General features: G+C 46.2%; 1 protein-coding gene across 1 annotated transcript in view; it reads right to left on the minus strand.

Annotated features, from left to right (window-relative positions):
* ERCC2 (ERCC excision repair 2, TFIIH core complex helicase subunit) overlaps positions 1–14555 on the minus strand; it is a 1037455-nt gene that overhangs the window by 266480 nt on the left and 756420 nt on the right. The window contains exon 17 of the mRNA XM_069644679.1: positions 3893–4014. Within this exon, the coding sequence (XP_069500780.1) occupies positions 3893–4014 (122 nt within the window). The remainder of the gene's footprint in view (positions 1–3892; positions 4015–14555) is intronic.

Consider the following 14555-nt stretch of genomic DNA (forward strand, 5'->3'; position numbering starts at 1 on the left):
AAAGGTAGACTTTCCTCCTCTAATGTGAGGCTATTTTGATATATCTTAGATATTATCCATAAATCCAAAGACCCTTGTGCAGCGGTAGCCCTAGATGCAGAAAAAGCATTTGACAGGATTGAACGGGATTACATGTTTGAGGCTGTCAAATGGTATGGAATTGGCAGCCCTTTTCTCTCCATGATTTAAGTGCTATATTCAAATTCAAGTACGGCTATTTTTATTAATGGACAAATGTCCTCATAATGACTTACACGTCAAGGTAGTCTGCTTTCTCCACTTCTTTTTATCTTAGCATTATAACCCTTTTTGGAAGCAATTAGACAAGATAACAGCATACAAGGTATTGATGCTGGTGGAATACAAGTGAAAATAGTGGCGTATGCTGATGACTTCTTATTCTTTAAAAATCCAGATAAAAGTATACAATTTTCATTGAACATTATCTCACGATTTTCACTAGCATCTGGTTATAAATTAAACACAGATAAATCTGAGATTTTACCTCTTAAAATTCACTGCACTAGACATCATACTCAAACTTTTGCCATGAAGTGGTGTCGGAAAGGAATCAAATACTTAGGCATTCATATCTCTTTATCCATCAAGGATATCATCAAGCATAACATCACAGTCACGTTATCAAGAATCAAAGAATAAACACATTCATGGTCCCAGCTTTATCCTGGTGGGGTCACATTGAAACTATTAAAATGAGGATCACCCTTATTATTTGATATCTTCTTTATATGTTATCAATTCCCCTTCCTGCTTCTTTCTTCAAAGTCATTGATTCATGTTTGGTAAAATTCGTATGAGGAAAGAAGCGGCATAGAATATCAATAAGCAAACTTAAGAAACCTCTTTCTTATGGTGGAGTTGGTTTCCCTGAAATACCATTTAGCCTTTGTCTTGAAGCAGACGCAGATGTGGTTTGCTTCCATAGATTATAATAGTGCACCTATGTGGCTGCTCATAGAGAGAGCTATGGTTTCTCCTTTACCTTTTGCTGACTTTTACCTCATCAAGGGGAAAAATAGATTAAAGGTGCGATTATCATCCTATCTGCCCACTACCACAGAACGTATCTGTTTCCCTATAATGTAAAACCATTTCAATTTATCTCACAATATCTTTGGTTGAATGCTTTAATACGACTTAATGGTAGGTCTATTATGTGGATACCAAGTCTCTCTCAGAGCACTAAGTATATTAATCAGCTGTTCGTACATGGTGTACCCATGACCTTTAATCAATTTGTTGAAAATTCTTTATCCCGGTTTCTTATATGCACCAATATATGATACTCATTAATGAAGTCATATAAAATGATTCACTAGGGTGTACATCTTGCACTTCTAACAAAGAAAGACTGCAGCATATGCACAATTTCAACTTTAGTGCCTCCATGTTTTACAAAGTTCTTTCTAATGAAACCTCTTCAGAATGTAGATGGAAATCTCAGCTTGCATGACAGCAAGAATGTTCTCTATCGGATAGTAAAACAGATTGGCCCCCTGTTTGGAACATCCCTAAAGTTACCACGTCAGCCAGTCTGCTCCAAACTTTATATTTCTTCCATCATAGGGCCATCATCACTCCTGATAAGCTCTTCAAATGCAACCCCGCACAGAATGATAGCTGCTGGAGCTGCCTACATGCTGAGGGTTATTTTAAGCACATGTTTGTAGAATGTGAATTCGTTAAAGCATATTGTAAAAATGTATGGAATACAATCAAGCTTATCTTCAATATACAACAAGACCTTCGTTTTAAATTACTTGTATTGGGTAGTACACTGCTGTGAGGTGTCTTGTGTAGTAATGTTTACTATCTATTTGACCTTATCCTTGTTGCAATCCAAACTATATAATCCAACTAGAACAATCTTGGTCATATTAATTATAAAATGTGGTGGAACTCTATATGTAACATCCACAGGTTAGAAAGATGTAATGCCTCCTCCCCTTCCCTTTTTCTTAAACATGAATTGAAGTGGCAGCTATTCCTTAGGTTCTTATCTAATGTAACTCCCAACTGATGACAATGTATTGAACAAATTATAACTTCCTGCTTAGCCCCACTACCCCTCCATTTGTGGGTGTTTGTATTTTTTGTGCGTATTTGTATTTTGTGTTTGTCGTTGTAGGTCTTTACACTTTAAACCTGTTAGATTGTTGTATCTAGTTTATAAGTATGCTTGGCTTATATGGTAATGGTATTTCAGTCTAGTATTTCCATTAGTTATAATCTGATATCGTAACATCTTTTTATTTTATCCTATGTAGTTATTAATTGCCTTGTATTACTATTGTTCCAAATAAAAAAAGTTCAAAATATATATATATATATTGTAAGTGAATAAAGGGACTTTATGGCAACTTACCTTGGAGTGTTCAGCAGCTTTCATTTAGAACAATGACCCTTGTGCCAGAAACAAACTGTTTCTGCAAGATCACTTTTTGTGGTGGGTAGCAGCAATTTCAGGAAAATGCTTCTTTTTACATAAGTTTAGGATCTTCAGAGTCCCAAGATCTAACTCGGAACGGTGTCCAGTGCAACAAAGTAGCCCAGGACGATGTCTGGCTAGCCCACAGGAGTCTGTGACTCTTACAGCTGGATCTTCAGGACTGGTTGTTCCCACTGATTGCAGCACTGATAAAGGTCTTGAGGAAGATTAAGAGGCAGGGCTTTGCCGGGCAAGTGAAGAAAGCGCTGCAGGCTAGCTTCCAACAACGAGGTCTGCGTCATCCGCGCGCTGCTCTCCTTTGTAGGGTTCTTGGCTCCAACAATGATCTGCAGAATGGCTCCAGGAGACCCCCTTTATCCAGTATCGGGCCTGGAGTTGCCCCTCCCCCACAATGGTAACAATATGAGCCATTTAAACTTAGCAGGGGCTGTCCAATGCAGGATAGCTTCTGAACACTGCATCTGCCCAGCAACAGACACACTCTGGCATGAATGCGGACTGCACAAGACAGACCCAACCCTCACATCCGGACACACACACAGATGGCCACTTTGTTGGCGAAAACTAGAGCTTTGCCTGGGAAAATGGCTACCATACATGGAAAATGCAGCACTCTAGGCCAGGAAAACGGCAACATTTTAGATGGCCAAAAGACAGGCAAAACTCTTATGGGACGGGCATTTGAGAGTATATTGCACTCTAAATGGCATTATACAGAAAAATGCAAAATTGTAGAAGACTAGAAAAAATAAATGTGTAAAGAAGTATCTACTGCCACCTAACCATCCTGGACACATTGTGCAAGTAACCACAAAGTTACCAAAAACAATTTTTTTGGGACACAAAATGTCTCTACCGCACTTCACAGAAGGTGATGTGTGCAGGGAAAACCAGACAATTTTACTATGGAGAACAGAGTTCTTCTGCACTAGTAGCCATAAGGTCTAATCAGTGCCCCCAAAACAGATCAGCTTAGCAAAGCAAGAAAAGAAAAAAAAGGCTTCACTTAGGGAGGGAAAGCAGCAAAAAGAAAAATGTTTCCTAAGAAACGTACTCCTTTGATAGGAAATGCATAAAGTGAAATAACAGGTTTCAAAAATAAGGGCATCTGCTCTGTAACCAACAAGCACCAATAGAAATCCTTTCTTCCAAAACCACAAAATCAAAAGGAAAGCCAAATAAAACAGGTGTTCTGTCATGTCTGTGACTAGCCACATCCATCTGGTGCACAGCAACCACCTTCACCACTCATTATTGGCAGACATGGCCAGTCCTCTTCCCGTTCATGAAAACTAAAAGTCATAGAGGCATCTGAATGCTTTGCTATTATTAAACACAACATGGCATGCTGGACAGCTTCAAAAGAGATAACATCATGTTTTCATACAGTTTTAAAAGGGCCATCACACTAGGCAGACATACCTGTTCATACCAAGATGATACAATATTCTCCATGTACTGATAGCTGGTGAAGAAGGCAACAATCCCATCTGGCACAATTCCTGACATTTCCAGCAGCAAGTTGCCATAATTACGAATCACGGCTGGTAAAGAATAAAAAAAACACTTTACACCAAATGTATATGTCAGACAGAAAACAGTGTCATCATCTATTTTCTGATTTAAGAATGTATTTAATTTTTGTAACACGCCACATGCCCGTAGGCTTCAGGGCACACATACAACAAGACGCACAAACACAGAAGAGTCAGACCAGAAGAGAACTAAGGAGAGCAGGTAGCCCATTAGCCAGGACTAACTGAGATTGAAAAGGTCTTGATGGCCTTTTTGAAGGGCAGTTAGTGCTCAATTTGGCGTATAGAAGAGGGAGAGAGTTCCAGAGAAGAGGGGCCTGGAAGTCAAAGCTTGTGCCGCCAAAAACAGCCAGTTTGTATCTTGGCTGGACAAGTACAGGAGCTGCGGAAGACCGAAGATTTCTGGTGGATGTTGTTAAGATGGATTTCTAAACTCTGACCTGGTGGGCAGATGTTCAGAAGGCCAGCCTAGTTTCTTGGAACAGGGTAACCTCTGGACAAGCCAGACCAATCAAGGTAGCTTTCGCAGGCGGTCAAGACTAAGTCTCAGGAGGGGTGAGGGTGACTGAAAGACCTCAATGAGCACACAGAGCAAGGACACTTACAAATTACTCCAGACGGGTGTTATATTAAAAATATAGACACATTTATTACAAGGCCTTTGTAACATAGACCATAGCAAAAGGATCACAGTAACACTAAGTAAACCAACACAACACTATCAATAAAATATATATACAAGACCAACGGGGACCAAAGGGTTAAATGTACGAAACATGTCGACAACCTAGATGGGAAGGAAACAGGCAGTGCATAGTCTTTAGGCCGCTTCAGCATCGACAATACACCTAAGAGGCAGTCCAAGCCCTTAGAAGAGCCTTGTGCTCAATAGTACATGCAATGCAAACGCATGCGGTTGTTCCAATGGGCAAAATGGGGTCTCTAGTAGCTCAGGAAGGTGGGTAAGGAGATGAAGAATAGGTTCCCACTATTCAAGAAGGACCTCCACTTGAAGGCAGAGGCAGTTCGAGAGTTCGGGATGACGTCGCTATTTCGCAATAGCAGTGGAAAGGAGAGGGCCCTCAGGGGCCACTCGTGCGTAAAAATGGGCCCTTGGGGTATTGAGTACTCACCAGCCCCCGATGCAAGTGAGCCCAAACTTCGGCAGGTCAGTCCACTTAGATTGCAGGTTCGAATGTGGCAAAAAGGACGTCTCGGCACCTTTTAGTTCCTAAGATACAGTGATTATCCCCAAACGGGACAGTGGCAATTTCTTCGCTCCGGGTGGATGAATCGACCCAGTTTCACTGCAGCAGGCTTCAGGGGAAAGAGGCTCACAAATGCAGTGGAATTGCAAAGGACGTTGCTGCGGCAGGGCAACAGGATAACCGGTTTGCTCCGGTCCTGGCACACTCTTCTCACTTCAGACCTGGGAACGCCAAGTGTACGAGATTCGGTGTGCGGGTGCTGTGGACACAGAGCTAGCAGTATACCAAATCTCGAGGGTCTCCTCGAAACAACAGCTGAGACAGAGCAAAGGTCCTGCCTAAGCTGGTCAGCCCACTGGTTGGCCCAGGGACACTTCCGAGAAAGCTTTCTTGCAGGTTTTGGTGAAGGTGCCGAGAGTAGTTGGTCCCACTATTCCAATGGGTCGAAGCGCCTTCGCAGACCTTCTAGGACGGTCAGATGCAGAGGGGTCCCACAGGACGACAGCGGGCTTAGGGTGTCTAACCTTCCAGCATGTCACCAGTGGTTCCTCGACTCAGCTTCGTAGTTGCAGGATACTTGGATCCTATCCTTTGTTCAGTGAGAACTCAGGAGATCGACATGGTGTGGGTGTTTCTGGCCTCCTCTTATCCAAAGTTCCCTTCGCGCCAAAACGAAGAGGACCCAATGGGAGATCTGCTCACAAACACACACTCCATTGCATTGCGTTTCGTGGGAAAATGCATGACCAAATAAGGACTGGCCCGGGTCGAATCGACCTGGGGAAGGTGAAGGGGCAAGGTGGCCAAAGGACAGGACAAAGAACATCGTGTCATGGCCATTTTGGAGCCAGGCCACCTATTTGTGCCAAACGCGGTTAACATGGCATGAACGGGTTAAAAATAATGCGAAACAATAGCTGCCACCAGTCGTGTCCATGACACATCTGCAGAGCTAAAGGGATGGTCTAGTAAAAAATTTTATTTAAAAAATAGATAGGCCACATAAAAAAAAAAATACTAGCATCCTCCGTTTTAAAACTTCCTATGTAAAATTTTGAGCTATTCAAGCTCAAAATTCGAAAAAGCAAGCACAGGGGCGCAGCCATTTTGTGAAATGGAGGCCCTCCTGTGCTGGCTTTTGCTTTTGCGGCACTAATGAAGGAAAAGCCAGCCAGCTGTAGTAAACAAAGTCTACCGCTGGGTGGCTTTCCCTTCATTAGTGCCGGGACTCGGAGGACGCGGACCGGAGACCAGAGCAGGAAAGCTGCAGCTGAATCTCGGTAAGTGCTATTTATTTAAAAAAAAAAAATAAGCACTAGCTGTGTTTTTTTTCTAAGTTTTCCGGGCTGGAGGAGCCCGGAAAACTTAGAAATAAAACCGCAGCTTTAAAAACGTATTTATGTTTGCGGTCGCTTTTGAAGCGACCGCAAACATAAATACAACGTTATTGTGTTGGAAAACGCTGCGGTTTTTCTTTCCAAGTTTCTCAGGCTCCTCCGGCTCGGAGGAGCCTGAGAAACTCGGAAAGAAAAACTGCGGCGTTTTCCAACACAACCGCGTTGTGTTTCTGCCTGAATCTGCTTTCCCATTTGGGGCTCTCGGGCTCCCCACGGGGAGTCCGAGAGCCCCAAATGGGAAAGCAGATTGAGGCAGAAACAACGCAACATTGCGGAAAACAACCGTGTTGTTTCTGCCTGAATCTGCTTTCCCATTTGGGGCTCTCGGACTCCCCGTGGGGAGCCCGAGAGCCCCAAATGGGAAATCAGCTGTAGGCAGAAACACTACACGGCATGTAAACACAACCGCATTGTGTTTCTGCCTGCTGTGGCTTTCACTTTGGGTCTCCGGTGCTCCCTGGGAGCACCGGAGACCCAAAGTGATAGCCACAGCAGGCAGAAACACAATGCGGTTGTGTTGGAAAACGCTGCGGTTTTTCATTCAGAGTTTCTCAGGCTCCTCCGAGCCGGAGGAGCCTGAGAAACTTGGAAAGAAAAACCGCAGCGTTTTCCAACACAATAACGTTGTATTTATGTTTGCGGTCGCTTCAAAAGCGACCGCAAACATAGATACAACATTTTTAAAGCTGCGGTTTTATTTCTAAGTTTTCCGTGCTCCTCCAGCCCGGAAAACGTAGAAAAAAAACCGCAGCTAGTGCTCATTTAAAAAATAAAAATAAATAGCACTTACCGAGATTCAGCTGCAGCTTTCCTGCTCTGGTCTCCGGTCCCCGTCCTCCGCGTACAGCACTAACAAAGGGAAAGCCACCCAGCGGTAGCTTTTGTTTACTACAGCTGGCTTGCTTTTCCTTCATTAGTGCCGCAAAAGCAAAAGCCAGCACAGGAGGGCATCCATTTCACAAAATGGATGCGCCCATGTGCTTGCTTTTGCGAATTTTGAGCTTGAATAGCTCAAAATTTTACATAGGAAGTTTTAAAAAAGAGAATGCTAGTATTTTTTTTATGTTGCCTATCTATTTTTTAAATAAAATTTTTTACTAGACCATGCCTTTAACTGGTTGAATATCTTCATCCTGTTTACATCTTCATTCTCTTACATTTGGACATCATTTTTTATCTTAGGTTCTCGATATCCTTCCTCATGACGTTTCGTCTCTTTGTGTCATTCTTTAGTCATCATGTCTTCTATCTGCACGTCAGTCCGGGCCCTCGTGACGTCACCATTCGTCTTCCATTAAGGCATTTTTGGTTTCTTCCGGGACAGTATTGAGGCAATCTTCATTTCGTCTCATTTGTTTGTAGGGTTTTCTTTTTTCATAACAACATTTTATTGGGTTTTTATAAACGATCATTACAATGAGTACAAGGACAGCAGATCAACAATCACAGAGCATAGTAAAATGACTCTAGGTGGGGGCAGTAAGGGGGTGTGGGGGTAGGAGGGTCATATTGATGGAATGAGTGATCATGTCCGTGGGCCGGGGACCGAGGATGGGGATCAGTGGGGAGGGTTGATTTGGAGCCATCTGGGTAGTGGCGGCCTTCTGGTGAGAGCCGGGAATTTGGCCGCGTAGTCCATGAATGGGTCCCAGATGTTTAAGGCTCTGTTCAGAGAGTCAGATCGGATCGCCGTGATTTTCTCGGCGACCGCTATGTCCCAGCATTTCGCCCACCAGAGTGCCACTGAGGGACCTTCCTTATCTTTCCACACCCGGGCCATTGCGATTTTCGCCGCTAGGAGTAGGTGTGAGCATAGTCGGGAGGTATGGCCTCAGAGTGGGAAAGCGCCATCGCCAGTGTCTCCCAGTAGGATGATTCCAGGGTCCCAGGGGATGGAGAGGCCAGAGATCTCCTTGATATGTTTGATTACCTCTCTCCAATACAGTTCAGCCTTCGGGCACGTCCATACCATGTGGAATAGTGAGCCTGGTGTCGCGCAACTGCGCCAGCATGTTCCGGGGATGTTCGGGTTGCCTTTGTTGATTTGTGCAGGGGTTATATAGTACCTGTAGCAGAGTTTGTAGCCCCCTTCCCTATTTGTGATACATTGCGAGCTTTTATGCAGCTTAGTCCAGATTTTCCCCCAGTTTTCAATATCGATTTCTTTGCCCAGGTCCTTCTCCCATTCAAGCATGTATCTTTCTTTTATAGCTGGGCCTGTCCTATCTAGGAGTCGCTAGAGGGTCGAGGTTCTGCCTTTGCTGCTAGGGGTCGTGAGAGATAGTTCCAATGCAGTTAGTTCTCTGGAACATTTCTTTCTGGTCGCTCTGTGGGATAGCAAGTGTCGGATTTGGGCATACCGGAATCTTTCTCATTCATTCACCCCGAATTTTGCTTTGCACCTTTCAAATGAAATGGGTGTACCTGCCTCTAGGAAGTCCCTAGTTATTTGCAATCCTCCCTCCCTCCATGGTTGGAAGTTCTGTGGGGACATGCCTGGGGAGAATTCTGGGTTGTTCCATATGGGGTTTAGGAGGCCTAGAGAGCCACAAATGCCCCATTTTCAGGCTGCAGCTTTCCAGCAGTGGGCTGTAGTTCTAGTTGTTAGTAGGGGGCCAGTGGTAGCTTGGGGTTGGATGTTGGGTAGGTGTGGCAGTGCGGAAGGTGGGACCGGGCACCAAGCTTCTTCGAGATGCACCCATTTCGGTGGGTCTGATTCTTGGACCCATGAGAATGCGTGGGATAGTTGCGCCGCAAGGCTATATCTGGCCAGGTCTGGGACCCCCAATCCACCCTGTGCTATCCCCCTCAACATTATTCACTTGCCGATGCAGAATTTCTTCCCCCCCCCCCCCACCATCCGAATTCTTGGATTGTCTTTTGTAGGGCTATTAGGGCTGGGCCGGGGATCTGAATTGATAGTGCTGTGCAGTGGTATAGCCATCTAGGGAGTAAACTCATTTTAATAGCAGTAATTCGCCCAAACCAGGAAATTTCCAGGGGTTTCCATCGTTTGAGATCCTTTTAGAGCTCTTTAATCAGTTGCAGGAAGTTGCTGGAGTACAGGCGTAGTGGGTCATTGGGGATCTGTACCCCGAGGTACGCGATTGGGCCTGTTGACCATGGGATCGGCATGAGGGGACTGAGGGAGGCTTTATCTTGTTTAGATAGGTTGACTGCGAGTGCAGCGGATTTCTTGAGGTTCACCTTGAACCCTGATAGTGTCCCGAAATCTGTAATCCCTTCCACAGGTGTCATGCCTGCGCCATGGGCGCATACATTGGCGATCAATAGGGACAAGTTGTTATTCATTTATCTGCAGAAAACTCTTGGATCAACCGCTATTCACTTCTTGGACCTTATTTCCCATTTGCGAGACTTTGGTGCTTTTCTATTTTTTCCAACAAACTACACTTACCACAATGCACTTGGCTATAACTATCTATTCCTGGCTATTCCTATTTTTCATCATCGGAACTACAATCCCCAGAAGCCCTAGGGATCAGGTCTGCTTCCATCAGCACAGGAACAGAAAGGGAGGAGGCAGATTGTATGCAGGTGTGCTGATCCAGGTGCGAGCAATTAGCCTGCCTCTGTGCTGGGCTGGGCGGTATAAAAGCTGCTGCCTGCAGGAGCTCAGTCTCTTGCATTGAGTGTCCTTCCAGCACCTTTTTGCTTCGAGCTACAAACTTTGTATGCGGTTTCCTGCTTTCACCTGCTTTTGTTCCAGTGCCCTGCCGGGCTTTCTGCATTGCAGCCAATCACGCTCTGCTGCCTTCTACCTACCGCCCTGGCCCATCCGGGCTCCAGCCTTGCAGCCGATCACGCTCTGCTGCCTTCTACCTTCCGCCCTGGGCCTTTTGGGCTCCCTGCCTCAGCCCTGCTCCTCTGGGCGTCCTGCTCCTCTGGGCGTCCTGCCTTGCAGCCTGCTACACCCTGCTGCCTACAGCCCTAGCCTTTTGGGCTCCCTGCCTCAGCCCTGCTCCTTTGGGCGTCCTGCCTTGCAGCCTGCTACACCCTGCTGCCTACAGCCCTAGCCTTTTGGGCTCCCTGCCTCAGCCCTGCTCCTCTGGGCGTCCTGCCTTGCAGCCTGCTACACCCTGCTGCCTACAGCCCTAGCCTTTTGGCTCCCTGCCTTACAGTCTGCATCTCTCCGCTGCTTACAGCCCTTGTCCGCTGGAACCCGTCTTGCAGATTGCTACACCCCTCTGCCTTCAGCCCTTGTCCTTTGGGCTCCTTGCCTTGCAGCCTATTTCACTCCGCTGCCTACAGCCCTTTTCCTTTGGGCTCCCTTCTTTACAGCCCTGCTCCTCTGGGCCTGCTCCTTGCTGTCCTGCTCCTCTGAGCTCTCTACCTTGTACCCTACAGCCCTCTGCAATCCACAACAGTTTACCTGCATTCAGTTATTGCAGCCCCCGTTTCCTGACTGCTGCTCCCTTGCTTTCTTTCTCGCTTTCAACCCTCAGTTCTTTATCCCTGTCCAATTCAGTTATACTGCTTTCCTTTCATTTCCTTCTGCTAGTTTGCTCATCGACTTCCCTATTTCCCTGGATTTATCTGTTAGTGTCGTCTCTTGTACTGTTTGTAGACCCCTTGTACAGAGCTTGTCCGTTGGTTTCCGTCAGGCAACCTCTGCCCCTTCCCTTGTCTCGTTTCTGCGTTACTGACACCCTTAGCTGCTGTTCCAAGCTATGAGCAAACAGCGTGGGCCTCTGTTATAGCAAACTGTGCAGAAGGCTAGAGTTTTCCTAAGGTTCTTGGAATAATCTTTTCCTAGATCTGCATACACCCCAAGAGGGAATTCATTCTGTACCTTTTTCCTTGCTACTCTTGCCTACTCTTTGTTCTCTTTCCTTTCAGCTGTGTGTGTACTTATCTGTCCACTTTACTTTGGCACAACCACCCAAACCCTTCCTGGGTGTCCTGCGCCACTCTTAATAGAGTGCCATCCTTGACAACAGGGCCCCCAAGGACTCTGCTAGATTTGATGCTGTTATTAAAACATCGTCCGCATATAGCGCTATTTTGTATTCTCGATTACCCACTAGTATTCCCTTGATGCTAGGGTTTTGTCTGATTTTTGCTGTGAAGGGCTCCATGGAGAGGGCGGAGATTAGTGGTGATAGTGGACAACTCGTCTGGTGCCCCTGGATACGTGAATTGTCTCTGACCTGGTGCCATTGACGCGTAGCTGCGTGGTGGGAGACTGGTAGTTAACCATTACCCATGTGATAAAGTTTGGGCCGAAGCCGAAGTGCTTGAGAACGGCACAGATGTACCCCAAGTCGTCTAGATCTAAGGCTTTGTGAGGGTCTAGGGCAATGACCGCCGTTCCCACCTTTAGTCTATGGGCGCTTTCGATGATATTTATTGTTCTCCTAATATTATCGTGGGTCGCTCTCCCTGGTATGAAGCCCGTTTGGTCTTGGTCAATCAGGGATGGCAGCCTGCTAGCCAGCACTTTGGCGAAGATTTTGCCATTGTTGTTGAGGAGTGAGATTGGGCGGTAAGAGGCGGCCAGTTCGGGGTCTTTCCCGGGTTTGTGCAGCAAGACTGTGAGCGACTCTGCCATTGAGCCGGTGACTGATTTCGAGGATAGAAAGGAGTTGAATAGGGCTGCCAATTGGGGTGCGATGATTCTGGCACATTTTTTATAGAAGTTTGTGGACAGGCCGTCAGGGCCCGGGGCGGCGGTTTTGAGAGTTTTTATGGCTTCCATAACTTCTTCACTGGTGATCTGGGATTCTAAAGCTTCCAGCTGGGGTGTGTCATTAGAAGGCGTTGCGCGTAGGTAATCCGGCAGGTTGTCTAGTGTGGTGGGATTACCTGACATAATAGCTTTGTGGTGATTGAGTAGTTCTTCGATTTTCTCTGCCTCGGAGTAATGCAATTTTCCGTCTTCCCCTTTTAGTTTCAGGATGTTGTTCCGGGTGCGGATCTTACTCAGTTTTTGCGCTAGCACTTTGTTCGCCTTATTACTTTTACTGTAGTAAAATTGCCTTGTAAACGCTAAGGATTTGGTCGTGCGGTCAGCGCAATGCATTTCAAGCGCTGTTTTTGCATTTTCTCAGGGCTCTTTCTGTTTTTCTGGAGCTGTGTAATTTCAGTTAATTCCCTAGTTGTTTTACTTTTTCCTCCAGCCTAGTCGAGACGATATTTGAGATTCTTCTCTGTTCTGCACCGGCACTGATCAACGTGCCTCTGACAACTGCTTTCATGGCGTCCCAGATAATGTTGATGGGGGATGTCTCTGTTGTGTTTTCCTTAAAGTAGTTGGAAATAGATTCTTCGGTTTCTGCTCCGATACATATATCTAATAACAGTGAGTCATTGATTTTCTAGAGTCGTTGAGAGGGGGTGCTTTTGGCCTGAGATAGCTAGATTAATCGAGACTGGGGCATGATCCGATATCATACCTGTGTGGATTTCTGCGTTGTTAACACAGGGGAATATCATTCCAGAGATTAGTATGAGGTCTATTCTTGAGAATCCTTTGTGGACGGAGGAGTGGTGGGTGTAGTCTCTCGCAGATTCATTGAATAATCTCCAGGTATCAACAGATTTGGTTTCTCTGAGCAGCTTGGCAATGGATAGAGCATGAGTAAAGTCTGCGTTTGTAGGGGGTAGAGTCTTGTCCATTTGAGGATTTGGCATGCAGTTGAAGTCCCCGCCCATGATGAGGTGGCCTTCGCGGAATGCTGTGATAGTAGATGTTAGGTTTGCTATGAAATTAGCTTGAGATGTATTGGGGCCGTAGATCGAGATAATGGTGATCGGGAGTTCTTCGAAGAGGCCCTTTAGGAGGAGGAAGCGCCCATCTGGGTCTCTCTTTATGGTGATCTTTGACAATGGGATTGTGTCGCTTAGGAGAATTGCTACTCCTCTTTTCTTTTGTCCCGAGGAGGCGAAGTATCTCCTTTTATACCTGCTGAATCTCACCCGGCCTTCGTCTTCTTGCAGCAAGTGGGTTTCTTGGAGAAGTATGATGTCTCCCGATAGTTGGCCCAATCTGTGTTCCACTGATTTGCGTTTGCGTGGAGAGTTTAGGCCTTGAACATTCCAGGAGAGGATTATTATATCATTGGCTGCTGACATTGGTTTTGTGTATCGTGATAGATGTGCCTCTGTCCATGATTCCCCCGCCCCGGGGTTGAGAGTCTGATAGTGAAGGGCGATTGCTGCATTGGGCTCGTGGAGATATCGTTGTTGTTACGAGGTGCTGCTGTCTTGAGTGTAAGGCCGATGTCCGGAGAGGCAGATGCCCCCCTCTATAGCCTGGTTCCGATGAAACCCATTTATCCCCCCATGAACAAGAACAGGTAGGAGAACTGTCATCCTACTGCCACTGGGGAACTGGTGGCACCTAAGCGCATGACAATGGCCAACTGGGCCGCTGATAAGGAATGTGTTGGAGCTCGAACGTTGCTCCCGCACTGTCGGCGAAAATACACGTGGTGTTCCTTGTGGGCTTTATCCTTCTGAGGACATAGTTTCAAGCTCGTGCGGATTAAGTAGAGTATCTCAACTTGAACATGGTGGTCCACAAGGGATATGTGTCAGAGGCTTAAGAGCAGGTGCGTTGTAAGGTTGTTGATGGTTGATCATCCTGGTTTGTTGTCTTTCTTGGGGGGACCTCCTGGTCTGCGTCGCCTTCCCACTTTTGACCATTCTCCTATGGAGGGTTTGTCCTGCTGGGGGCGGATCGGTTCCTCGGAACCGGACTCGTCGCCCGTGCCTCCGAGGCCCATGAATTTCATTGCTTCTTTTGGTGAGATGATTAGCTTCTGAGATCCATCCCATTTGAATCTGACCGAGGCAGGAAATCCCCATTGGTATAGAGTTTGTTTTTCACGTAGCCATTCGGTTAATGGTCGCATGGCTTTTCGCTTTTGCAGTGTGGAGGGGGCCAGGTCTTGATAGAGTGAGATTGTGGCTCCCCGGAAAG

This window comes from Ambystoma mexicanum, chromosome 2p, assembly GCF_040938575.1.
Source record: "Ambystoma mexicanum isolate Mex_15411 chromosome 2p, UKY_AmexF1_1, whole genome shotgun sequence".
Classification (NCBI taxonomy): domain Eukaryota; kingdom Metazoa; phylum Chordata; class Amphibia; order Caudata; family Ambystomatidae; genus Ambystoma; species Ambystoma mexicanum.